The sequence below is a fragment of the Podarcis muralis genome, chromosome 1 (assembly GCF_964188315.1).
Source record: "Podarcis muralis chromosome 1, rPodMur119.hap1.1, whole genome shotgun sequence".
Lineage (NCBI taxonomy): Eukaryota > Metazoa > Chordata > Lepidosauria > Squamata > Lacertidae > Podarcis > Podarcis muralis.
This window is the reverse complement of record NC_135655.1, coordinates 63,687,029-63,714,847: the sequence shown is the minus strand read 5'-3', so window position 1 is coordinate 63,714,847 and position 27,819 is coordinate 63,687,029. Positions and strand designations below refer to the sequence as shown.

The following is a 27,819-nucleotide window of genomic DNA, read 5'->3' as shown; positions in this document are numbered from 1 at the left end:
ATTTATTTAGGCTTGATGTACTGTATGTTAATTTCGCCATCACCTAATCTTAATTTTTTACCCCTTTATCGTGAAACCTTTTTTGGGGGGGGTGGTGCCTCGTTTCTTTCTTTAAAAAGAGGAAAACAACCCCCTATACTAATGACCATGATGATGACACAAGGCTTGAAGAAATTGAGGAATACAATACTCAGGATTTGCAGGGCACTCCAGCATACAGTGCCTTAGGTCTCCCGTGACCCAGCATTCCTCTTCCATTTAATCTTTCAGGGGAGGGCAAGAGATTTGCTGCGATTTGGCAGGGGATGCTCTCCCTCCTTAGCCTTCCTTTTTGGCTTGAGGTTGCGGGGTGGGGGGGGGGAGAGAGAAGAGAGTGAAGTAAGCAGCAGCAGCAAGGAGGAGCTGGCAGCCTATGCCTGTGTGGCTGTGTGTGTGTGTGAGAGAGAGAGAGAGAGAGGCGAGCGCCTTGGCCGCCCTGTTTCCTGGTGCTCTGCTCCCTGACCCCAGTGGCAGTCCTTACTCACTGCACTCCTCCGCTCTCTTCCTCCTTCTCTCCCCCTTCATTTCTCCCTCTCTCCCTCTTTCTCTTTCTCGCTCTCCAGCCCAGATCGCGGCTGCTCTCCTTCTCCCTTTTCTTCCTTCCTCCCTTCCCCTTCCCTCCTTCCTTCCTTCCTTCCTTCCTTCCTTCTGCCTGCGTCCGCCTCTCTCCTTTCCACTCCGGGGACCCTCGGGGGTCGAAGGTGTCTGCCCTGCCTTGCACCAGCCGTCAACCTTTAGCAAAGCCTTTCCTCGCTCTTTCGCCCTCTCGCAACACAGCTCCGCGGCACCATCCGCCTCCTCCTCCCCTCCTCCTCATGGATCGGCTCCTTCCCCAGCACTGAAGGCATCCCTAGGAACACACATCAACATCCAGGAAAAATAAAAAAAGAGGGAGAGAAGGTAAATCATCCGCCCCGAGCAGAGAGAAGGGGAGAGAGGGATCAGATGGAAGAAGAAGAAGGACCAAGAGAGAGAGAGAAAGGGGGAGCGAGAGGGAGAAAATTCCTAATAACAAAACACAAAGCCATGGGTTAGAGGTGCCTTGTCATGTACAAGTACAAGGGGATCAGAGAGGGCAAACAATAATCAGATTCAAACGGGCTGCTGATTTGCCACTCGCCAAAGCGATCGCGGGCAGAGAGCTGGATTGTTATGATTGTGATTTTATTATAAATTGTTGTTTCAGAAGGAAGGCTAATTTCTGCGCGGGTGTCTGTTTCTCTTCCTCCTCTCTTCCTCTCTCCACCCCCCCCCCTCAACCCCGGTGCTTCTAGTGCTCCCCACCTTTCTCCTCCTCCTTCTTCTGCCCCCCTCCCCGCTTTTGCGTTAATTTCTTGTCTTGCGGAGTGTGGGGGGGGGGGCGCGGCGGCGGCTGGGGAATAGATTTGGCAGCGGAGATTAATTCGCTGGCTGTTTACTAGAGAGTCTCGGGTGATCGGGGTTATAATGTAAGAGCACGACCGGGGGAGGGTAGGCCAAAGGGAGCATTGTGCTGCGCGCGAGAGAGAGAGAGCGAGGCGAGGCGGCAGATCGAGGGAGTGAAATGCAAAGTACAGTTAGTGTGGAAAAACTGAAACGTGGGGCTGGCGGGGAGGAGGAAGGTGTGGGGACGGGGGGGGGGGACAGAAACGTGTTTCTCATCCCCCCCTTTGCCTTATTCTCTGCATTTTCTCACCTACCCACCCCTTTCCCAAGGCAAAAGAAAAGGAGAGGGGGGGGGGAGTAACGATTGCAAATGGGTTTCTTTACTATTCAAGAGCTGGAGTTTCCCCATGCCTCTTTCACATGCAAGGCGGCTCCGTTTCTCTCTTTCTCTCCCCCTTCTCGCTTCACAACAGGCTTGGAAATCAATGACCCCCGAGGCCTAAGGGCACTTGGAAACCTTTCGACATTTTTATTGGGGTGGGGTGAAAAAAAAAGGGGGGGAGGCTGGAAAGAAGAAAAATATGAAATCACCCACGAGTTGTAAATTTACCGCCCCACCCGGCTTGCTGCATGATTTTGTAGTTTCCCCTCTCCTCCCCCCCCCCCCGCTAAAAGCAACCCACCTCCTGTTAGGTATTGTAGTTTGAGTGCGAAATGTGAACGAGAAGAAGCGGTGTATGTTGTATGCGGGGTGTGTGTGTTACAGCTATTGTAGAGAAAAGAGGATGAAAACTTTAACCATGCACATAAAAAGGGGGGGGGATCTGGAAAGGGGGGGGGACGGACGACAACAATGAAGCAGTTGTAAAAATGTGGAGCTTTCCGAGGGAGAGTTTGAATGCATTTGAGCTAGGTTAGAATGCCAGCTTGAGTGGCAAAGGGGGAGATCGGTTGGGATGAGTGACGTTGGGAAAAGGGGGGGGAGAGCCAGGATGGTGCGGTGTCAGAGCTATTGGCCGCTGATTGTGATCAATCATTCCGAGCACTGGGGAAAGAGGGAATGAGAGAGGCAGAGAGGAAGCAGACCCAACACGCAGCGTGGATTCAGAGGAGTGCTGCCACCTCTCCGGGAGAGTTGCCCAGAGAGAAGGGGGGAGAAAGTGTGCCCAGCACCGCTTAGATGGGCACGGACTGACTGCCACGAGGAGGTAGTGTGTGCAAACTGGTACCTGGTTGTTGTTGTTTTTTATTGTTCCTGTTTGCTGCTGTGCACCTTTGAACTGAAGGTGCCTTGGGAAATGGATCATTTCAACCGAGGGATGGAGTTTGTTCTAAGGATTTCATCTGTAAGAAGAAAGGGTCCACACGGATTCTTTTCTCTCTTTCTCCATCTTTCTGTATGTGTGCCATCAGGTTTTTTTATGAATGGAAAACAGGTTTGGTTTCATTTATCAGTCCATGTGTTGGGGATAAGATTTTATCTTTCCAACATTCATTTGATATACAACTTTTATGCACCCCTCTTCAGAAAGGAAAAGAAAATGAAAAAGCCTACCTGGAGATAGGAGCAGAATGGATAATGAGTTATAGTTAAATTAAAAATATATGCACTGTTTGCTGGAATGTTGAGTATAAACGGGGATCTTGTTCTGCCTTGTATATAGTTTGCAGTGATTGGATAAACTTATGCTAGAAGAAGCTATAGGAAAGTATTAAACAGACACCTACATGAGTAACTTCTTGAAGACTTTATGGATTTAAATTCTTGAATTTACTTACCAGAGAGTAAGCTCCGCTGAAAACAGTGGAACTTACTTCTGAGTAAATGATTGCACATTGAGTGTAGTTTAATCAAAGTGAGAATAGCAAAGATTGAATATGAATCTTGAAGGAAGTGTTAGCATCAGTATCTTATTTAACTCTTCCCCCTTATTTCTAATTCTTAAGGAATTTCCATACTTGTTTCAACTAAAGCCAGTCTAAAGTCAATGGGAATTAATATTCCAAATGATGGAGTAAAATAGTGGGTTCTCTCTTCATCAAATAGTATTTGTTCTCTTTACATCTGTGCAAATTGTGAGTGTGATTATTAATTTTCTTCCATTTAATGTGCATGTTTATAGCAATGTTATAAAAACTGGTGACCTGGTAATGCCAGAAATACTTGCCATTTTTTATTATTATTCTGAGACAAAAATGGTTATATACAGTGCATATAAATGCCCTGCTTTTGTGTCTTTTATGGACTTCAAATCAAATCAGCAGATTCAATGCCTTTGTGACATTTCTCCATTGTGGAAGCATACCAACTGCACAACCAGTGCTTACATTATTCACAGGCTGCCCCCTGAGTTTTTCAGGATTACATAATATAAGATGGCACTTTGCTAGTTCTTCTGTTGGCATAATTCTAGCATTAAAATTAGCTGTAAGTTGCTTAACAGTGTAGACCCCCCCCCCTTATTATTCCACCGTGGATGCACCATCTTCTTAATGACTGGTGTCAATGGGAGGGAAGAACTATAGTCCTCACAGGGAGGCTAATAAATTTGTTAGTGAAAGTTTTGAAGTACTTGGGCCCTGCCTTACATTTTCTTCAAAGAGCTCCTCATTAAAGCAGATCACAATCAGACACTTCTAATATGAAAGCTGTTTTGCACTGGAAAAGAATGAAAGGGAAATGAAACTAAGATCAGCCTGCTCAGACATAATATGTGACCTTTATTTACTAGTTTGATAGTCACTGATTGACATTTTAAAAGCCATTGGTGTAAATTTGCCACGTTTTAATACAAGAAGACCCCCAGAATTAGAAATGTAATATTTTGCTCACTTTTATATTGGCTTGTGTGTGTTTTCTTTGTATACATACTTGAAAATTTAAATAAAGAAATATTTAATTTAAAAAATCTTAGAGAAACTGAATGAGGATTTCTTGTTTGCCTACCAATATTCTGCTTTGACTTTGAGTTAGCTCAATGTTTTTCTCATAGCTAAAGTTTTGAATATTGTACAACACATCATGGGTTGGGCTGTATACACTATTCTCCTCAGCAAGTTTGATTTCTTTCCCCTTGAGTTTTGTGGGCTACAGAATATAAAATACTGCCTTTTGGCTGCACTAAATTAATTAAAATATAGTTGCTTGTCTTTTCGAAAAAAACAGAAAAATAATGATATTGTGTTTATTAGTTATACTCAATAGAATCTGCTTTTGTGGGGAGGGAGTGGTGGGCCATGCCATTTCAATACTGCTACCTAAAACTAATGACTAAAACTCTAACAATACAAAATGTGTTCTTTTCCCCCAATCCCTAAGCTCTCAGGGTTAACATTCTTTTTAATGACAGTCATTTCTCTAACAGGAAGATGTTTTCATTTGTATTTACTTTTCAGTGCAGTGCAATTATGCAGTTCCACACTGCACACTGTCTTCATAGTTAGTATCTCAAAAGAGAATTACAGTCTGCACAACAGAATTGCAATTGGAAGCAGGTGTTGTGTTTTACTGTTATGCAAAATAACAGTAAAATATAATTGTGGGGGAAATTAAGGAAACAGCTGCAAAGTTGGTATGGAAGCTCCTTCATTACAATTTGTAGGCAGTTATCTTACACTGCAAACTGGGCAAAGATTCGATGTAGCAAATTGTAGCGATTTTGTCCTCCATGCCTATATATACATATATATAACCAGCGAATAATTTGAGACAAAGACCAAGAATACCTTCTGCGAAATATACTAAAGATTTTGGTCAAGATCCACTTGATGGGGTCTTAGCTCTCTCCCTGCTTGCTTTTTCCGATATGCAAAATGAAGAAATACCCTGATTCTTGAAAAAGGAAGTTGTGTGGTTCCGTAACCTGCTTAACATATGGAAGCCTATGTAGGCCTGAGGTTGTAAAATAATAAAATAAATCGCCTATGGCAGGCCATCTGCTATTTGGAAGGCATTATGTGGAATTTTGTGCTGAACCAGGTTTTACAGTTCATATCTTAATACTGGTGCAATGTAGAGGCTCCAGATATTTGATTTTACATCTAGCAAGTCCTATTTTTATTTAGAAACAATGCAGCACCGCTATGTAGCAATCAGCTATGTAGCATAGCTGATTGTAAATACAAAGACTGGTTTTCTATACTTCTGTGTCAATTTTAGGAAGCACCTAATTTATAGGAACAGCAAGTACCGGTATATGAATGTTAAGTGTTACCTTTTTTGGTATTCCTCAGAATGCAGAACGATTTATCTGTTTGGATTTAAACATACCCTAGAAGGTGGATCATGACCAAAATCTGGGGGGGGGGGGGGAGAACCTTTCTTGAACCATTTCAGATCTTTTTGGTATTAAAATGTTAAGAGTGGGAATTACAAGTTTTGCTTTCCAAGTTTGTGCTCAGTCTGTTCGCCTGCAGTTTATCATGAGCACATACTTGAAGACTGCGTAACTACTTTTTTCTAATGGCAAGTCTGGATTTAAACATTTGTGTCAATGTTAGGGAATGGAAGGAAGTCCATCAACCTCACCAGGGAATAGCAGGGAAATTGGTGACTTAATGAAGGTGCTCACAGAGTGCATTAGAATAGCAGGGGTTTTTTGGATGAAGACTTAATCAGAATTATTTTGAGAGATTTCAAACGCAGAAAGCAGTTTGACATAATGGAAGGATTAGAAGTGCTTCACAACTCTTCTGGTGCCACAACAGTGAAGAGGCAACACAAGCAGAAAAGTGTTGTAGGGTTATTCCTTTAGCCCTTTATCATTGTATGCATCCTGTCTGCTTCCCTGTGTTCTAGTATAAATTCTTCAAGTGTGTGTGTGGGGGGGGGGGGAGACTTTTCTGTTGGTGGAACTTCCAGTGTAAAAAAGAATCCTGATCTTCCAGAGCTCTTAGTTAGCCTTCACAAGTAGAAAAGGCCCCCGATGCAAAAGTTACCCTAGAACATGGGAAAGCTCAAAGGATCTGTGTGAGGACGACGACATTCAAGGGGCATATCCACAGCTCTTTCCTACTTGAGTTGCCCCTTCATGGCTGAAACATTCAAAAGGGCTAGCAGACATTTACTAATTTTTTGGCCAGAATAATATTTAGTGAAGGAATGAAGCAAATGGCTACAACATGTGGGTTATGTTAAATAATGGAAGTGTATAACTCACAGTAATAAATTATAATTGATTTTGAGTATAAAGAACTGTCCATTTCTGCTTTTTTATACATTTCTTTGGCTTAAATAATGAAAGGAAATTTAGGAATGATAGGGTATACACAATAGTAGAAAGCAATCTTTCTCCTGTAGCTCCCATTCTTTAGTTTAGGCCATATGGATTGGCCTGATGGATGAACCATCTCTAGGCCCATCTTTTCCAGTATTTTGTAACCATGAATGGGTTGCTAGATGCTTACGGATACTCATAACCATTGTTATACCTTGTTTGTTTGTCTCTGCGTTTAGAGCTATACTGCCTCTGAATATACATGTGCTGTTTATTTATTTACCTCTATACAGCCCTTCATCTGAAGATCACAGGGCAGCTTACAATATAAAACCCCAAAAACGTACACTATAATAACAAACAACAACAATACACCCTCAGCTATCATGCATTAGTTATTCACTGCATTTAGAATGCATAATTTTGGCAAGCCTTAACCCCAGGACCAGTGAATATTTTTGAATGAGCCTGATTCTAGTATTGTAATACACCTCTTAACTACTTTTATGTTGTTCATAACATTATAAACTTCTTTCCTGTGAACATCAATAGTGTTTCTTTTTCCTAAACAAGAAAACTCTTATTCTCTTTAACCTTTTCTTGTCAAGAAACTGCTTGAACAACTTGATCGTTTTGGTTGTCCTTTTCTATACCTTTATCCAGTGTGGTTTTTCCCTAAAAAAATGTTTAGGGGTCCTCTCATTTTCCTACTCATATTGAAATACTGCCCCTCAATGAGGCCAAACTTAGACTCACAAAATGTTTAGGGATATGCGTCCCCCTGTGTCCCCCCAGGAAAAAAAGCACTGCCTGTACCAGCTCCATCATGTCCTACTGAGAGTAAAATATCCCCTGTTGCTTGAGCATTGACCTTGTAAAATTTGGGTTGTGGATATGTTGCAATGCTGCTAAAATATCATTTTTAAATTTAAGAAAAACAGTACTTATAAATGAATTGGTGAATCTTTTTGTTTTGTATCATGGAAATGTTAGATGAGCTGTCTTTTATGGTGGGTTAGGAGAACCAACAAAACAACTGTATGCATGTTTGGAGGAAGGGTGAGAGGGGAGGAGGGGTAGGAATGAGAGAATGTTGGACCAAAGACGTTCAAGTTTGTGAGTTTAGAAAAATATCAAAAATGTTTACAGTTGCAATTACATTTCTTTGCATTTATGAAGAGGTTGATATTTTTAATTTAAAGTAAAAGTCCTCTGAGCCTTCTAAAATTCCTAAGATTACTGTGTGCAAGTGTAATCTGAGGGTGGTTTAACTGTGCAGAGCAGATGTGTGGTTGGAGGAGAACTCTTGCACATCTGTCTGTTTTGCAGGTTCTTGAGTTAGTCTCCAAATCCCTGGCTGCATGTCAGGGAAGTGGAATCACTTTGGATCTAAGCCATTTCCCAGACCTTCCCTGGCACATCCTTGAACCTCCCCAGCTCACCGCTTACCATGTTCCTACTGAAGCTGGAGCGCCAACATTGATTGGGCCAGGGCTGTAGACGCTTCTGCAGTGGCATTGGCATTGAATCTCCATATCTGGTGTCAGAACTCTGTCTTCTTTGTCGGAGAGGGAGACTTGGTGCCAGTGTTGTCCTCCAAACGTCATAGAAATACTGTCATAAAGTACTTTAAGCATGACGACAGCATACCATGTGGGTATAACAAGTTGAACCTGAAACAATATGTAGCCCTGTGGACTGCTACTGTTCAGGGTTCCAGCAGCCAGCCATACCCTTTCCCAAGATACTCCATTATATTGTCCTTCACCAGCGGCTTTCCATACCCGCTTCCCAGCAGTCAGCCAGCATTCCTTAAGGGGGTGTTTTTGGAGGTCTCCCACCTTTCAGATTTTGTCTTTAAGATTTTTCTTTACTTTGGCTAACCAAGGAGTTTCCCCGGATGGGCTGATACCTCCTTTTTGTATGTGGATTGTGTCATTTCAGGTACATTAAGAGCTAGGCTCAGAGAATGAGTTTACTTTTAGTTGTACACGCTAGTGTTATTAGGAATGGATCAATACATATTTCCATAGGAAACCATCACAGGCTAGGCTGAAATCAAAACCCTCATTACAAATTGATCAATATCTCTGTACTGTTCTGTTTTTCCAGAAGTCTGCAGAGCTCATGAGGAGATATTTGGCTTCTGTCGTTGGCTGAAACACAATGCCCACTCCCATCTTTTGTTCTGGAAAGTTGTAAGTTGCTCATGTCTATAAAGAGAAAGGATGGCTCATGGAATTCCTTCACAAGGGAAAGTTACCATTTCTGTGGATGAATACAGCTCAAATCCAACCCAGGCGTTCACACACTACAACATTAACCAGAGCAGGTTCCAGCCTCCCCATGTACACATGTAAGTACTATTATTGATTTTTGAACTTCATGTAGTGGAAGTTACAGATGGAAAACTTGTTCAGAATTAAGTGCCACCTTGCTGTTATATCAAGGTGTGAAACAACCATATATTTTGCTGTAATTGAGTTGCGTAATTTGCTTGCAATTATGCATACTTTCTGGAATCCAAATCAAAGTTGGCGGGTGGCGCTGTGGGTAAAACCTCAGCGCCTAGGACTTGCCGATCGTCAGGTCAGCGGTTCGAATCCCCGCGGCGGGGTGCGCTCCCATTGCTCGGTCCCAGCGCCTGCCAACCTAGCAGTTCGAAAGCACCCCCGGGTGCAAGTAGATAAATAGGGACCGCTTACTAGCGGGAAGGTAAACGGCGTTTCTGTGTGCTGCGCTGGCTCGCCAGATGCAGCTTGTCACGCTGGCCACGTGACCCGGAAGTGTCTGCGGACAGCGCTGGCCCCCGGCCTCTTGAGTGAGATGGGCGCACAACCCTAGAGTCTGGCAAGACTGGCCCGTACGGGCAGGGGTACCTTTACCTTAATTCCTGGTAGTGAAAATTAGGTCAACATATCAGAGTTGTGATGACTTTGTAATCACGAGAGTAGAAAAATAAGAATTTGGGCTTCTTTTTACTTGTTGCTAGTCTTCTAACATTTATTGTGATAACGTTTTCAAAAAACAAAAAGGGGAGAGTTAAAATGTTAGCCTGTAGGATGTATAAATTGTGATCTGAAAGTTCATGTTACCTACCCCTGGACTGATGGTGGGTGTGGCATTATTAGAGTTATGTTAATCCCTGTTATGAACTAGGTGACAACAAAAAAAATATCCAAAATTTGTTGCATGGTTTATTGGACAGAATAGTGTTCAAAGAGCTCCAGATGTCAGAGGCTTGGTAAAACTCAGCACAGTTTTGTATGTGAGCTGCAGGCCTAGTAACAGACTTGTAGCTTTATTGATTTCACTGGAACTTGCCAGAGGGACATATTTCTTGAAAATGTGAACACCCTTCCCCCACCCTTTGCACTCAGCTGCGAAATAGGCCTAATTGGGACTAATTGTCTCCTGATCACTGAATCCTTTGTCCTCCTTGTTGTAAGGGGAACGTGTGCCGCATGCTGCATTCCTCTTACAACAAGGAAGACAAAGGATTTCAAGACTGCTGAACTATTAGTCCCAAGAAATACAAATACTGCATTAAAATAATGTTTATAGCCTGAGCTTAAACCAACAAAGGCAGAGCAAAAGGTTCCCTGCTCAGCCTGCTATGTTTTGCTATTGTGGCTTGTGAGATCACACTGACAACAGAAGGACTTGTGTAGGCACAGTTTGTGTGTGTACATGTGTACACTCACATGTTTTAAGACCTAAGTGAAGACTTAAAACTCCAGATTTCCTTCCTATTGTCTAGTGATGTCCGATCTTTAAAAGGGGCAATTTTTACATAAGCTCCTTTTTCCCTAATGGTTTCAAGGACAAGTTAAATTATAAAACAAAATAGGCACCTCTTGACCTCATGTTGACCAAAGGTGAGTCAGGTCTTTTATTCATTGCATAGTGAGAATTCGAAAGCGTTGGAAGAGAGATACTTCTAAGAGATTAGATGTTTCTTCAATAACTGATAAGGGGGCAAAGGTTTTTTGTGTGTTTTTTAATTCCATCAATTCCTGTTGCCCTGAGTGAGGTGTGCCAGCCTTTGAGTTATGCAGAACTCTTTGTTAATGAGAATGGAAAGTGAGCTTTTTTTTTCAACCATAGAGAAAAGGACAAAAGTTAAATGCCAATGCAAATATATTAACCACTTTTAAAAAGCAGCCTTGATTATGCACCAGATAAACATGTAGTTAGAATTGTTACCTGGCAGGGCTCTTGTTCCCTCTTTCACACCCCCCCAAAAGAAGACAATCTTCTCATTTTGTATTGCAATAAACTCTAAAAGCTGTGTAAATTTTAAAAAGCCGTTTGATGTGGGTTATATGTGTTTGATGGGAGGGTTAGAGAATACAGTTTTTAAAAAAGAAACCTCTTCATGGTTTCCCTTCTGCATGATTGAAAAGGCTTGTGCAATGATGAAATAACCAGGAAAAAAATCCAGAGCGTTGTTTTGAAAACCGCTTTTAGCTGATTGTTGCATCTGACCATAGGTGCATTTGCTGTGCAGAAATGGACAATACAGCTATTCAACATATTTTACCATGACTTTGTATTTGTGATTTTGGGAACATGCAGCTGTTTTAGGCCATCATTTCTGAAACTGGAAAGCTTTAGCTGTTGTAACAAAGATAATTTACTTTAAGAGATTATTAATAATTCCTTCTGATACAGGGTGTTATGTGAAATGCAGATTCACATCGTTGATTGATTATTGTTCTATATATAGTTAAGCTGTCCTGATCAATGCTGTGGATTGGGAAATTTTCTAAAGAAAATTTATAATCCTGAAAGGCTGAAGCTCAGTCTAGTTTGAGTGTCTAGGATTCTACTGTTTAACTACAAAAAAAAAAAAAAAAAAAGGAATGAGATCACCTTTCCTCTGACCAAATATATATATCACATGGTTTTGGAAATTATCTTGCGTTCTGATCCAGTGTCTTTCCTTCCCCATTTATGTATTTCAACTTCCAGCTACTTCAATCCTGAGGTGTTCACTGACTATTTGGTACAGTGATGCTTTTTACTTTCCTGAAGATGTATGTACTATATACAGTTGGTGTTGGCTGAGTTTTTCTGGAACTCAAAGCATGTTAGATATTTTTCTGCTGCAGCTCTCCTAACTCTTCTAAACAGCACTCCCTTCCTCCGTGGAGTTCTGGTTAAATGCTTTGCAAAGCTAAGCACACAAAGATAAATTACATATTTTGCAAGGTAAATGTGTAACTGGAACGCCATGAGGGAGATACTGTGTTGAGTTGAGTGAGGAATTCAGTTAAAAAAAGATGGTGGTTAAAGAGTTAAGCATCCATTTCCCCCTGCTTTCTGTGCAAAATAATTCCACTCTAAAGCTGTTTCTGGGTTTTTTTTGTAAGACTGTCAGAGCTTTATTAGATGAGTTTGCAAGTAATGTGTAGCTTTTATGTCTATGTCCAGCACCACATTGCAAAATGTTTTCTTAGTTCCCTGACGATAGTGAAGTTGGGAGATAGCACAGTTCAGAGTTGATAAAAATTCGTCCACATTACATACATTTTGGGTTTGGTTCTTCAGTATCAAGGCATTACTTGATAGCCTAAAAATGACTGCCCCTGTATCAACTGAATAAAATTCTTATTTTGCAAATTGAAGTGCTTATTTTGCACAAATTATTCTCTCATTTTTTCAGAATTTGCGGGGGGGGGGGGTTGGGGGGGGGTAAAGAGCTTAGGCTTTCATTAACAATGCTTATTTCCGTAAGTACAGAGTCCACAGTGAGTGAGCTCATAAGAACTGTAAGTTTTAAGTTGCCTTGCTGCAGACAGCTCTAATCTCATGGCAGACACAAAAAGTTCTGGATTGAGCTTGGTGCCGTGATCTGCACTCAGTGCAGTGAAAGCCTGCACCTTATTATACATTGTTTTCCCTTGGACAACCCTCCTACTTGTATATTGAAATACAAACTGAAAGTCAGGAAATCGGCTGCAGCCCAATCATAATTGGATTTTGAAATCTGTGAGACACAGGACCAAACTGTACTATGAGATTGGCTCTTGTGTGCTTGTTTTTGTTGACGGAACAGCATCCATAGCAGGGCCGGAATGGGAGCAGGGGCGGGATTTAACATTTTGTCTGTGCCATGGTCCCAATGTGGATAGCCACCTATGGCTGGTATTTTCTCAAGGAAGGAAGCTACAATTGATGCTAATGATAGTCTTCTCCTGGGGAAAATAGCAGCAGTGGGGTGCCTTCATACATGTACTTGATTGGGACCGTGTGTGGGGGGGCGGTAATTCCCCATACTGCAGCCCCAATCTGTATCGGTCTCCCCATGCGCTCTCTCTCTCTCTCTCTCTCTATATATATATATATATATATACACATACACTGATGTTAGCCGCCCTGAGCCCGACTTCAGCCGGGGAGGGTGGGATAGAAATAAAAGTTTATTTATTATTATTATGCAATTCCTGTTTAGTAAATGAATGTCAAGCACACATTATTGTGTTTAGCATTGTATTTAGTTTGTCCCCAGTTCCCCTTATCCAAAATAACTTACAGCATGTGGTGAATTAAAAACGTGATGCCTCTTGCTTCATGGTCAAATGTCCCATTTGATTACTTGGCTTTGCAGCCAGTTCAGTTTTCAATTCATTCTATATTTTCTGCTGAAAGAAGATTGTCCCATGAGGTAGAGTAGTTCTACAACACTGGAAAAAGATGCATAGGTGTGCCTTTAGAAAGAAAAATATATGTTTCATCTAACGCTGGGTTTTTACTTCTCTGAGGTCACCTTATTCCATCCTGTCTCACATTAGCTGTTACAGCCAGCATGTAAGTGTGTTCAAATTGAGAGTCACTGCTGTATTTTGCTGAAGAACTAATGGAACTTGGTCTCTGTTCAAGGCCCAGAAGTCTAATTCCTGATCTGGTGAATTCACATTAACCTCCTAGACTGCATCAGCCTGACACTCGAACACTGCTAGAAGCCTGCCACCTCATTCACGAAGTCCTCAGCCCACAGGTGGATCGTATCTCATTCTAGGGAAATCATAGTTCTAAATGATTATCTGAATGGCTTTCTGCATCCTATGTCTCGACATCCCACCATTAATTGTTTATAGCAAAGAATTGCACTTTCTAATATTGGCTGTAATGCTAGCAGTTACGTGGCTTTGGAAAAATATTTTGGATAACTTTTTTTCTTTTTTAAAAAATCCTAATCCAGCAGATAAAGCTAGCCAAAATAGCATTTCTGATTATATCTGGTTTTCTTTTTTTATTCATCTAATATTCATTTGTGCAGGATTTTTTTTGGTAATTTTATTTTAAAATATCTTTTTCATCTAAAGGAACTACTTTTTAGAGTTTTAATTTTAGTGAAATATCAAGAAGTCTGGCTTATAAACCATGAGCTGTGAAAACTCATGTCTTCTCAAATGGTCCATCCTTCCTTCAGTTGAAGAGCAAAACTGATGTATTTCAGAAAAAAAACTGCACAAACACCGTTATCATTCTTGGGAATCTTTCTCATAGATCTTTGCACAGAGGCTGCTGAGATGAGAACGGGTTTCATTAAAATGTTGATGACATTATGGAGGGATTCAATATTATAATGTTAATGTTCCAGTCTGTTTCTGGAATCTGTTCCATATGGACAGCCTGTCTGAAACTTCATTAAGGTTATTCACAATTTGTGAGTGCATCTTGAACAGTATACAGGAACAAGGCCAGTTTATTTTCCGTGGCTTAAAGGCAAAGAAGCTGTTAGGATGATCACATAAGCTTCACTTCAGTTTAATACTTGTTGGAGCTAATGATTTTTATATTTCAGTCCCAATTAAGATTATTTACTGAGAGAAATTAGACTTCTGAGAAATATGACTTGAATCCTAACTCTTTGCTCCATTCATAGAAAGCATTTCTATTCACAGAAGAATTGAACCCACAGAAGACCTCCTTTTGTGAGTGATATCTTCCTGTGGAAGGATTCAAATCTTTGTGTTAATTTCTGTGAAGTGCAAGAGAAAGATTGGTAAAGTGAGAATGATATATTCAGCACAATTCCTTCCTTATTTTGTTCAGTGAATAAGAATAATCCATGTTTACATAAAGTTCATGGAGTTAACAAGAAGTCTTCAGATAGTTGTATGTGTTCTACTTTGTGTGCGTTTGTGAATACTCATATACATTTCTATCCACTTTCTACTTTTGCGCTTTTTATTTTATAGCAGTAAATTACTTCATCCTCACAAATCTAGCTTTTCTGTCCAGTTTCCAGCCTTGTGCCAAAAGAAACAAAACTCCGATGTTTTAAGGAAGACCTGGAAAAAGTTATTGAACCTGTGGTTTTATTTAATATAACAATGGAGAGCGGGTCTGTATGAGAACTGTCAACATTTTTGATGAATAGGTCAGTTTAGTCTATAATTTTGACGATGACAATCATATTTGCGGTTCAGATTCTCAGTCTACCAGCATTTATGGAGATTAAAATAAACAGAGCGTGGCTGAGCCAGCTGTGAAGCAGCCATTCAGCAACTTGTGAAAATATAGTTACATTTGATACCTCTTTTCCAAATCCTTTTTGAAACAACTTGATTGCAGAAATTAAGTTTCTCTTGGAAGATTTTTTTTGTGGGAGGAGGATTGGTTTGAATAAATTTCTCTCCCTGTTTTTGAAGGCAGTCGATTTACAGTGATTTACAGTGCAGTCCTACACATGCTTTAAAGAATAGCTCAGTCGATAGAATGTGAGCCTCTTAATCTCAGGGTCAGTGGGGTTTGAGCCCCACTTTGGGTGAAATATTCCTTCATTGCAGGGGGTTGGACTAGATGATCCTTGTGTCCCTTCCAACTCTTTCTATGAATCTATGCCATATCTGCTCAAAAGTAAGTCTTGCTGAGTTCAATGGTGCCTACTTCCAAATGAATGAGTACAGGATTGCAGCTTTCAAGTATTAAATTGAAACAGCGCTAGTGGAATAGAGTGTCTCTTGGATTTCATTGACTTGTAAATCATACCTTACTAGAAAAGAAGGACCATTGCCTTCTGTAGTGAACTATCCAGGAGTAGCTGGCATGGTGGGCTGTGCCACAGTCACCCTTCCAACACTGGCAGCACTGTTGCTTACTGGGACGGGGTGCAGCAGCAGTGAGGTTGGAGCTGTGCAGGTGCATGATGGAATGTTTCACACTAGAAGATGTGCAGGTAGACAAGTCTTTGATAGTATGGCTGTTGTTGCAATGTCCTGTGATAGTCATGAGGCTGGAGGACCATCGCCCGTCTGTGAGGAGTGGAGGCCGCTCCCCGCAAGGCCCTTTCCAGCTGGCCTAGGGGGCAGGGCCCTCACCCAGACCTACTAAAGAGGCTCCTCATGAGGCTGGAGGAACATCGTCGGCTATTGTTTTATTGATTTAATATGCTGTATTTGAGGTTTTTTATTAAAAATATAAAGTGGTATAGAAATTAAATACATAAATAAATAGTGTTACTTGAGTAAATACGAGAATAGAGCTAGGACTGGGATTTGTTGCAGAGGTTAATTTGTCTATAGCAGGCTTCCTTAACCTCAGGCCAGTGGTCCATCTGGTCCAGTATTCTGTTCTCAAAGTGGCCAATCAGATGAGCTTCTATAGCAGGCTTCCTCAACCTCGGCCCTCCAGATGTTTTGAGACTACAATTTCCATCATCCCTGACCACTGGTCTTGCTAGCTAGGGATCATGGGAGTTGTAGGCCAAAAACATCTGGAGGGCCAAGGTTGAGGAAGCCTGGTCATCATTCCATTGTTACTGATGATGAGGACTTGCTTTAGGTTGTGAGGTTGTCTGTGAGTAGTAACAATCTCTCCCTTGTAAGAAGAAGCTATTATTCAGCAGGTGTTTATGTGAAGGCTTCCCTGACTCAGAAATCCATCCTGAACATGAGATCAGGGGTGGGACTGGGAAAGCCACATGATGTCAACCCATCCCACAATGTGGGGACCTGTGACCAGATGGCCTGTATGCTTATTCTGCTGTCCAGGTGCTGTGGACAGCCAACTTCAAAGTTCCTGCTCTATTTTCTTAAGGCCCTTTATCTTTAAACTAGACTTGAATCAGACAGAGGACTTCTAGAGAAAGAGGTTCCCTTTAAATAAAGAACCATCCTCTGCAAAGTAGGACACTTGGCCTGACCTAGTAACCTTTCATTTTCCTGTGAGGTAGACAATGAGCCAACAGTGTGACGCGGCAGCTAAAAAAGCCAATGCAATTCTGGGCTGCATCAATAGGAGTATAGCATCTAGATCAAGGGAAGTAATAGTGCCACTGTATTCTGCTCTGGTCAGACCTCACCTGGAGTACTGTGTCCAGTTCTGGGCACCACAGTTCAAGAAGGACACTGACAAACTGGAACGTGTCCAGAGGAGGGCAACCAAAATGGTCAAAGGCCTGGAAATGATGCCTTATGAGGAACGGCTAAGGGAGCTGGGCATGTTTAGCCTGGAGAAGAGGAGGTTAAGGGGTGATATGATAGCCATGTTCAAATATATAAAAGGATGTCACATAGAGGAGGGAGAAAGGTTGTTTTCTGCTGCTCCAGAGAAGCGGACACGGAGCAATGGATCCAAACTACAAGAAAGAAGATTCCACCTAAACATTAGGAAGAACTTCCTGACAGTAAGAGCTGTTCGACAATGGAATTTGCTGCCAAGGAGTGTGGTGGAGTCTCCTTCTTTGGAGGTCTTTAAGCAGAGGCTTGACAACCATATGTCAGGAGTGCTCTGATGGTGTTTCCTGCTTGGCAGGGGGTTGGACTCGATGGCCCTTGTGGTCTATTCCAACTCTATGATTCTATGATTCTATTCTATGATTCTAAGGCCGCATTTACAAGGTGTCATCTGAAGCAACTAAACATAATCATAAACCAATACAATGACCTTATTAGTTTTTCAATCCCTTTTGAAATATATAATAGTTCTCAAGGGAGAAAGGGATAGAGAGATAAAGAAACTAATAATACAAAGATGCATAAGTATGACAAGAAAAGCCCTTATGGAATAAAAAAGAGCTAGCATGTATTTTTTTTTACCTCCTTTGGAAAAGGAATAGCAAGAACTGAATAAAACTGATAAGTGCTGATTGTTTAAAACAGAGCACAGAGACTCAAAGTTCCCAGCTCCAGTTTCTTCATAATGCAACCTCTCAGTGACCATCAAATGTGACCATCAAAACAGTTATTTTGAAGAGTGTGGGACAAGCTCCTTTTGTATGACATTTCCAAGGGGCTTGTAAAATGGCCATAATAGTTCTGTCAGTTCTTTGCAGGGCATGGTGTAGAAGGGTTAAGGACCAAGACATCTGGAGTTTTGGAAATAGTTCTTGTTTACGTGCACTTCAATAGATAGAGGAACCATTTCTGGTAACTTCCATTATTTTTTTGCTGAGCAAAGCACAGCTAGGGTTGTGATCTGGACTGCTGTCGTCTGTTATTAGGACATTAATTTCTGAAACAAACACATTGTGTTGCTGCATCTAAAAAGAAGACTCCTCTACTTTGAGGTTCCTCAAGGATCTTCTCAATTACTATACGCAGGGCAATTCAGCCCCCTGTCCCCCTGTGCTGCAGAGGTGTCCTGCTAGCCAGCCCTTCCTGGATCTGCTCTGCCGCCAGTGAGGGAGCCCTGCTGGCAAAGACTACTCTAAGACACCTGCCCAAATGGGCAGAAGCTACTGGAAAACAGTGTTTTGGATGCTGGGAAAGGTCAGAAACAGATTCTCAGCTGTCCCTGCTTTCATCACATGTTTGCAAGAGGGCCTCTTCTCTGTACCAGCCTAGAGGCAGCATAGCGATTTTTCCTCCTTCTCCATCTTCTCTGGTGAGAATAAGCAGCAAGCCAGTGGAGGTGAAAATGGCTGTGTCACTCGTCTAAGCTGGTCACAGTGTGATTGGAACTGATGTTATAAATTGGTTGTTGCATTTGTGCTTTCTATTATAGTAAGATTTTTTTATTACACAGTATGCTACTCTGAGTACTTTTAGTATAAGAATGGGATGTAAATTAATATTATTATTTATATTTTATTATGATGTACTGTCCGCTTGGTATGGCAAGGGGTGAAAGGAAAATCTCCAAATATAAAACTGGGCATCCTAGGGACAGGGGCTCAAGAAAACAGTTTGATGCGTTGGCCTGCTGGTAGGCTCATTAATTGCTGTTTCTGGATTGAGGGCCTATGTACATAAGTATTTGAAACATGTGAGATAGAGACAGAAAAATAGGAATTGATATGGACAATACACAAATAGAATCACCTGGCTGAGATAACTCAGTTGGTTAGAGCATGATACTACAGTGGTACCTCGGGTTACATACACTTCAGGTTACATACGCTTCAGGTTACAGACTCCGCTAACCCAGAAATAGTACTTCAGGTTAAGAACTTTGCTTCAGGATGAGAACAGAAATCGTGCTCCGGTGGCGCAGCAGCAGCAGGAGGCCCCATTAGCTAAAGTGGTGCTTCAGATTAAGAACAGTTTCAGGTTAAGAATGGACCTCCAGAATGAATTAAGTACTTAACCCGAGGTACCACTGTATAACGCCAAGGTGTCAGGTTCAATTCCCTTATGGGATGCCTGCATATTCCTGCATTGCAGGGGGTTGGATTAGATGATCCTCCGTTCTACAATTGTTTGATTCTTTGATAGAGCTATAGGTGCATTAAGAGAAATGGGCAAGCCTGGATGGCTCCATTGGTTAGAGCATGGTGGGTATTTAGCAGGATAAAATGGATATAAGTAGGGTGGAAAATGGAGTTTAGCAAGTATGCAAGTGAAAGCCAGTTGGAGTTATTAGGATTCAGGAACTGGTTTATATTTTAAGTTTCTAGCGAGCATCGATTTTTTTAGGTGTTAACCCTGAACACAGCTGAAAAAAACCCTTCTGCCTCCCAGGAGGTCAGGAGCGGCCTTCACAGTTGATGGGAATGACCTACAATTTTGGATGTATTGCCATATCATTTCCCAGCAAAAACATTATTGTTCCATTTTAATCTGCCCATACAATCCTATCTCGTAAGACTTACTTTTGTCCCTGTTTTGCATTTATCATTCTTTCCCCAGGCATTCCTTGAAACTAGAGCTGCAAAGGTTCTCAAAGATTTTGACTGATTTAGAGTATTGTTTGTGTATTTTGAAACAAATAGACAGTTCCCTCAAAGCAGAGCATCACTATTCTATCAGCAAGCACATAGAACTAATAACGTATATTCATTCAGCACACTGTAGACAGCTTTCCCTCCTGTTGGGCAGTAGTGTGGGGAAGGCTGAGGAGAGTGTTTGTGCATAAGGTGTCGGAAGCACATTATGTGCAGTATTTGTAACAGAAGGCCTTGCTAAAGTATTTACCACATTTGCTGTGTGTGTGATGCAAAGAATTGAACGCAGTGACTGGGAGCAGCAGGGTCAGCACATCACTCTGAAATGTTAACCACTATATCAAGTTTGTGGAGAAGTAATAGCATTATTACTGTATATCAGCTTTCAGTCTATAATACAGAGAATACAAGGCCAAGCTTACTGTGTTTAAGCTGCTCTTCAGCTGAAAACTGACTCCAAGTCATGTATTGTGCCTTGGCATTCTCTCCCTTGTTTCTACAATTCTAGACCCCAGGAAAGGAGAGAGGTTTTTGTTAACCCTCTGTTTTCTTATGGGTTCAGAGTTGGCACTGACATTGTGACTGAGCCTTCATACTGGCATAACTACAGCCTTTCTGTAGTTATGTGCAGTAGTTATAGCTTGGGGGTGGTGAGGTAGGCGCCTGCCAGGGGCGCAGGCAAGCCCCCCCCCCCAAAAAAAAATTGGCTAAAAATATGTCCATAAATATGCCTATAAATAAAAATACTGAATATTGCCTCATAAGAAATGGTTTTTAATAGAGGGTGATTTGAATGGGTGGATAAGAGGTGGAAAGAAGAGCTAATTTGTCAATGGCTGTTGTTGTTTAGTCATTTAGTTGTGTCCGACTCTTTGTGACCCCATGGACCAGAGCACGCCAGGCACTCCTGTCTTCCACTGCCTCCCGCAGTTTGTCAATGGCTAGGGGGCACAATCTGGATGGTTCAGCCAGGGGCACAAGATCACCTAGCTACGACTCTGGTCGTGTGCGGCGGAAGCCGCCTTCCAAACCCCACTGCTGGTTGCTTGGATGGGGCTAAGGGTGGGCAGTGGTGAAGTGAGGTTGAAGCCACAAAGATACCCTAGCAGGAACACTGCATTGGTAGCAGCAGTCCTGCCAGTACGACTGTGCAGCCCCAGCCTTGGCACTGCCCTGCCACCAGCCCTGTCTAGGGAAACAGCAGCATAGGAAAGGGGGCTCTGCCCCACCACGCGTGGTACTCCTAAAGCTCTTGAAACTAAACAAACTTTTGAAAGGCCATCTCTCTGTAAATACTCATTCATTTTGTCTTGAGTTTTCGTCTCAAGAAAGAGCCGTGTCTCGTTTTGTAAACACTGCGTAGCAATTTGTATTTCAAATACATTGCTGTGATTGACTGAGGTGGGAGGGGGGGGGAATCCCAGAGCACTTCTTAGAACAAGCACTTCCAGGGAATTAATGAGAGATCAGATTGCCAACCCAAGCTTTCGGATCCTTCGGAGATTGTTTTACTTGTTTGTGCAAAGTTTCTAGACTATTTTGTCTACTAGGGATGCTATCATTATAATGAGGCAGTGTGGATCAAATACAGCAATACAAGTTTTTAGACATCCTATGAGAATTAAAAGGGAGATAATAATCCTCTAGGGGCATTATTTTTTTTGCACTGTGACCTTTGATTGTGTTTTGCCAGACTACTTTGCATTGCTCCATCTTGACACTGCCACTGTGTTAATGGCGAAAAAGCATACGCTTTGTTTATCTCTGAATTTGATACATCAGCTTGGCAACAAAACTAAGACCTTTAACTCATAGAGTTTTCACAATTTGTTGTTAATTATCTGTTACTATAAATTCTGTGCCTTGGGAAAAGGGGACTGTTTTGATGCGTGCTCATAAGTAGAGCATTCGTTTTTTTCTCTAGGCAAAAGGGAAAAACAACTTCTGCTTTCGTTGGTTTTAAGAAAATTAACTCTTCTGAACATTTGCCGCCTTTTAGTTTGCTAGATCCCATTAATGGCAAGAGGATTTTGTTAAAAAGATCCTTTACAATTTAGGCATGTTGAAGATTAGAGATATGCACCTCAATTTGTATGCAGAATTCACTTGTAACGAGATACAAGCACACTGGCCTTCTTTAATGATAGTATGCATTGTATGTGCCCAAGCTATTGCCTTGAGCCAATTTATTTCTTTAAGGAGGTTAGACAATTTCCCCCCAGTTTTAAATGACTTTAGCTCCCTGTATTTTATGAGATGTTTATTTTGTCAAGGACAGAATTTAAGAGTTTGATCTCAAAGCCTTTGAAGTCAATAAAATTTCGCCATTCAGTATGCAGTGTAGGCAGAGACAAAAAATCATGTTTTCCTGCAAATGTAACTAACCTCACCTTGGAAGATGGTTTTACCCTGTGTCACATTAGAAAGAAATAACGCTGTTTCATTTGGTGCTATGTGGAGGGCAACAGAGGCAGCCACACCTCCTGTCTAATAAAACACTAAAGAAATGTAATAAAATTGCAGGTGAACAGTGCCAACGGGAGCATTAGGCTGGAAACAAAATGAATAGAAGATGAAAGATGAACAATTGATTTGAAAGAACCAGAAAGCAACTTGCAAGAAAACAGGCACAGAATATAACTCTCTGCACATATCGTGCATCTACAGTTGCACTTGTCTGTCTGCGTATGCATTGGAAAGCAATCTTGCAGTACAGTTGAGAAAATGAATATTGCTTGCTATTATTTGAGTTCTGGTATCAGAGACGGACCAAGATTATGCATGTTTATTATGTTACAAACAAAAGTCCTTTTTAGCTGTTAATCCCCTCCCCCAGCTCTCAAGTAATAGGCCATAAAGGTACACACAAGGCAGTCTCAGAATGTTGATTACACGTGTAAGTTATGGTACTGTTGTGTTGAAGGCAGAATGTGTGCAGAAGGCACGTGAATCTGCAACACTGTAAAACAGGCTTCTTCCAACCTTGGCCCTCCAGATGTTTTTGGCCTACAACTCCCATGATCCCTAGCTAGCAGGACCAGTGGTCAGGGATGGTGGGAATTGTAGTCTCAAAACATCTGGAGGGCCAAGGTTGAGGAAGCCTGCTATAGAAGCTCATCTGGTTGGCCACTTTGAGAACAGGATACTGGACCAGATGGATCACTGGCCTGATCCAGTAGCTCTTACGTTCTTGTGAAGCTAAGCAGGTTGAGTTCCATCACGGAACATAAGCAGCTACCTTATATCACATCAGACCACTGTTCTATCAACCCTTTGGGGTTGGAAATGAATTTTCACTTGGAATATTTCCCTGTCTGCCAATGTAGCATAAAGTGCCAAAATTACATATGGAGTATTTAGGAGTATATTCATGGGAATATATTTGTTAAAATGTTAACAAAACTTTCATTGGAGGCACTTGAGAGATGAACCTTGTTTGCATGCTCATTGGGGGGGGACTATTTAAGTATGTGTTATTGATTCAAATAGGTTATATGAAATATTAGAAACTCAGATATATAAACTCTGCGCCAAATGGCTCCTTAAACTGCCAAAACGGGATGCCCAGTTGCCATTTGAGGACCAGATGGCACAAAAGTCATGTTTTTCAATGCAACTTTTTGGTTCCTCAAATGCATTCTGAGTGTGCAGATAAAATATCATGGATAGAATTCTGAAGGATGTGTTGTTAGTGTGTGAAAACAGGCAAGATCCAAGGATCCTTAGGCATGCACCGCCAGATGGTGGAGACGCCAGGTGCTCGGGCATCTTCACTGGGTCACAAGTGGCCAATAGCTAGGTGCAAAATGCGCCTGGCTAATTTCAAACGCTGGATATCTGATATCTGTGTCTATAATAAGGAAGATATCTTAGTCCCTGATCAAGTTGTTCTTACCTCTCTGCCTGTTACATGTTCAGTCTAATCAAAATAATCAGGTTGTCTTTTGTTTTTGAACACAAAAGTGCAGCAAGGTGAACTAAAAAACTTCAGGTTTATCCTATTCATACAGACCTATAGTCTATGCAGGGCAACAAGCAACTGTAATATACAGTAGTTATTTTGGTATGGATTGCTAACTATGAGACCAAAATTAATAAGAGGTCTCATAACTACAAAGTAGTCCCATGATCCAGGCTTTCCTACTAAGGAGAGCAAAAGAGAATGGAAATATTATCTAAACTCCTGAACTAAGAGTCATTTCCTGTACATCAATAATTGAGTATATTTAAATGTTCCATCAGTGTCACTGGATAGCCAAATAACTAGGAGTGTTTTTGCATAGGTTTATGTTGGCACGAGGATATATAGAGATCATTAAGATCATTTGTAGAATAAGGGTTGCCTAACAGAGATGTTCTGCAGGTTTCTCAGGTTCCCTTCTCCCTAAGATCAATTTATCTCTTGCAATAGTTTGGATTATTAACATATTTACAAACTTCATTCCGGAAGTCCATTCTGAAACTGAAACTGTTCTTAAACTGAGGCGCGCTTTCCCTAATGAGGCCTTCCACCGTTCGGATTCCGTTCTTAGACTGAGGTAAAGTTCACAAACTGGGACACTACTTTCAGTTGTGTGGAGTTTGTAAATCGAATCGTTCTTAAACAGGACTGTTCTTAAACCGAGGTACCACTGTATGGTATGGCATATCCTCTCTATAATTTGGGGGTAAACAGTAAATTAAATATACTTGTATTTTTACTTATTTGGGGGAATATCTATGATTTTACAATATACCTTTCTATACAGGGAAACCAAATATGTAGAGACTATCCTACGTACTGACATATGTGTGCCTGCGCACATTTATTACGTTTGCACAACTTGTGCAATATGCAATGCCCAGGCATTAGAAAGTACAAGTGACTCGTGCTTTCTGTTCCCCACATTTTTTACCACCCTGAGATGTACAGTGGTACCTCGGGTTAAGTACTTAATTTGTTCCAGAGGTCCGTTCTTAACCTGAGACTGTTCTTAACCTGAAGCACCACTTTAGCTAATGGGGCCTCCTGCTGCCGCCACGCCGCCGGAGCACGATTTCTGTTCTCATCCTGAAGCAAAGTTCTTAACCTGAGGCACTATTTCTAGGTTAGTGGAGTCTGTAATCTGAAGCGTATGTAACCTGAAGCGTATGTAACCCGAGGTACCACTGTACAAGGTATTTTCCATACCAAGGTATTTTCCAGTCCTGAGAAGATGCCAGCATCAAATGTTTAAGACACAGTGTGAGCTTTCTGGTCTGAAATTACTGCACCACAACACTGCAAGACATTACGGGACCCAGCTAAGAGTTCAGGTGGGTTAAATGTAGACAGAAGAGTTGTTCCATTTCCAGGTACTATTGGTCATTTGCAAAAGTGGCAGAGGCTATTTAAACACTTGGGAGGTAGGAGATGCTGGTGTTTCCCCTAGTGTGAAACTTACCCCTTCATTATGGGGAGGGGAAAGGAATGAATCCACATGGGCAGTTTAAATGAGCCTATATTCCACTTTAAATATGCACCGGATGCAGGGGAGAAAACCCGGCATGCTCTCTCAGGATGCTGTTAGGGCCAAGCAGAATCTCATTAGGGACAACTTCAAAGATCAGTTCCGCATGTCCATAAAAACAAGTGTAAATTATCTTGTGTGAGGCGGCTGTTAGCAGTTGCACTGTTACATTATGCATGATTCTAGACTGCTCATAGTATGAGCAAACTGCACTATGTTCCATTAGTGTTTTTCATTTTTATGCTAAGCCTTGCAGCTTAGCATTTTATTGGTGTTATTTTGGTATAATATATTATTTGACTTATTATTTATTTCCTATTGCTCTTGCTGTTAACATTGAAGCCAGGCTTATATAAGAGTAGGACGGCTCTTCAGTAGCTACATTATTAAAAAGCAATAACTCATACAGGCCACTCGGCTTTATTGACAGTTTGACCTGCTTTCACATTCCATTTTGAAGATTGCTACTTTGCCAGGACTGCATTCAGACTGAATCTAAAAATGCTTCCCTTGACACCTCATTGAATTTCTTACTGTTTATTTATGAAATTAATAAAATAGCAGGCTAGAAACTTATCAATGCACAGCTAATCTTCAGACAGTTGTCCTTCCACTATTCACGGAACTGTAATAACGCTCAGGATATGTTAGAATTAAAAGTGCTTTGAATTAACACAGATCAGTCTGGAATGATCTTTTTTTCCTATTGCAAAACTTAAAATATATTTAAAGTTCTTTTTGCTATACATATGCATGAGAGAGTAAGTTTGTTGCCTTGGAGCCCAGTTTTGCTACTGCCAACTCTGCCACTGGTTGTGAGATCAGGGGATATTCCTGCCACCAAAAGTGGGACAGTGGCGTTCTCAATTTGCCCCTTGCACCCAAAATCTGCCCCAGAAGATTGGGGAATCCTATGTAATAATGTAAGAGGTCTTCAAGGGGAGGAGAGAATAAGAAAACAGCACCTCTCACTCTTTGTACTCATTGCATCTTCTGCTAGACCAAAAGCCTTCTGTGCAAAAGGAGTACGTCTATTTCATCCTTTCTGTTTCGTATGTACGAAAACATAGTAAAACCAATGTATACACAATCCTATACATATCTTCCCAGACATAAGTCCTGTTGAGTTCAGCGTGCCTTTCTCTCTTGTAGGAGGCATAGGATTGCAGCCTCAGTATTTTTCAATAAGATTTCCCCCTAGCATTTTAAAAATTTGAAATATATTTATTTCTTTTGTTGTTTGTTTGTTTGTTTTTTAAAAAATGATAATAAAAGTAGAAAGAGATTTAGCAAAATGGAAATCATGCCCGTTATCATGACTAGGAAAAATATTTGCAATTAAAATTGTGATCCTACCAAAAATCGTGTTAACAACAAGGCAGGACAATTAAAGCAGAGCAAGAACTGCTTAATAAATAAGAAATGTAATGAATACTTACGGGATCTGCTATGGTACGCACCAAGAACATGCAGCCTTGCCTCCCTTTACTTGTCAGTCGCTAGGTCTGTTTTGAAAGTTTGGTGTTGGTGTAAATATAATAAAAAATGAGCCACGGGCATCTCTCCTACTGCATCTGTTAACAAATGAATCTTCAGGATTGCCTGTTCAGCACGGTCCCTGACAAACGTGGTACTTTTCAAATTGGTTAATTAATGGGCACATAATCACATTTCAACAAGTAATATTAAAGTTGGACTCTGTCTGGCCACCACTATTTCCATATTTTCAATTAAGTAAGTCCCATTGGCAAACTTCTGAAAAACTCAGATGAAAAAAAGGATATAGCAAATGCTTCGACCAGCTAGCCCCAACATTCGAAAATAACTGTGAGAAAGATCTGTTAACAGATTAACTTCATTAAAGAAATGGAACAACTTGGTTGTTCAATACAATACTATTATTAATAAGAGTCAACCTTAGGGGAAAATTAAAATTCATATAGTGGTGGCTTCCTAACACCCTATGGTTAAACAAAATTTATAAAACCAATGCAAGAAGTTGGAGAGCAGCCAAAACAGACTTTGTAGATTATTTTTGGTCAAATATATGTTGAAATAAAAATATTATAGATGACGATGATGATTATTATTATTTTATTTTATTTTAAAAAGCTGGATATACAACCAGTCACATTCCTCATGCCTCAGGTGCAACTGGAAAAACAAAAATCCTCTTCCTATATCAGAATGGGTAAGAAAAATATGGGAAACGCCTTACTATTTAAAGCAACATATCAAACAATAGCCAGAAGAAACCCCAAGCAAATTAATTAATTAAAAGATGGAAGTTTCTGAAGTGAGAAAATTCCACCTTTCTGCCACTGTAGAAAACATCAAATTACTGTTTAAATTGAGGGGAGGGTATATACAATGTACAACATATGAGCTGGTTCTATATTTTTTATTCTCTTTGTTTTGTGTAACTTGTTATAAAAACAATATTTTAGGTATTTTAGCCAAATATACTTATTTCCCCCTTCTTTTAAATCCTAATGATATTTTTCAGTTGTTACGCAGTTCTTCTTGTGCATCTTCCCCCCTTTTTTACAGTTTCAAGCCAAACAGATTGACATTTGTGGTGGCGTTTCATGAC

The 27,819-nt window shown here is 41.0% G+C and overlaps 1 protein-coding gene across 5 annotated transcripts in view; it reads left to right on the top strand.

The window, feature by feature from the left end:
- Positions 1 to 469: 469 nt before the first annotated feature.
- MPPED2 (metallophosphoesterase domain containing 2) overlaps positions 470 to 27,819 on the top strand; it is a 123,804-nt gene continuing 96,454 nt past the window's right edge. Inside the window, exons 1-2 of one of the 5 annotated variants that reach the window (XM_028729606.2) lie at positions 471 to 939; positions 8,733 to 8,976. In XM_028729606.2, the coding sequence (XP_028585439.1) occupies positions 8,849 to 8,976 (128 nt within the window). In that variant the 5' untranslated portion in view covers positions 471 to 939; positions 8,733 to 8,848. Of the gene's footprint in view, positions 940 to 1,467; positions 1,488 to 1,570; positions 1,590 to 2,418; positions 2,613 to 8,732; positions 8,977 to 27,819 lie in introns of those variants that run through there. The other 4 variants (XM_028729635.2, XM_028729626.2, XM_028729616.2 and 1 more) reach the window with 4 other exon arrangements.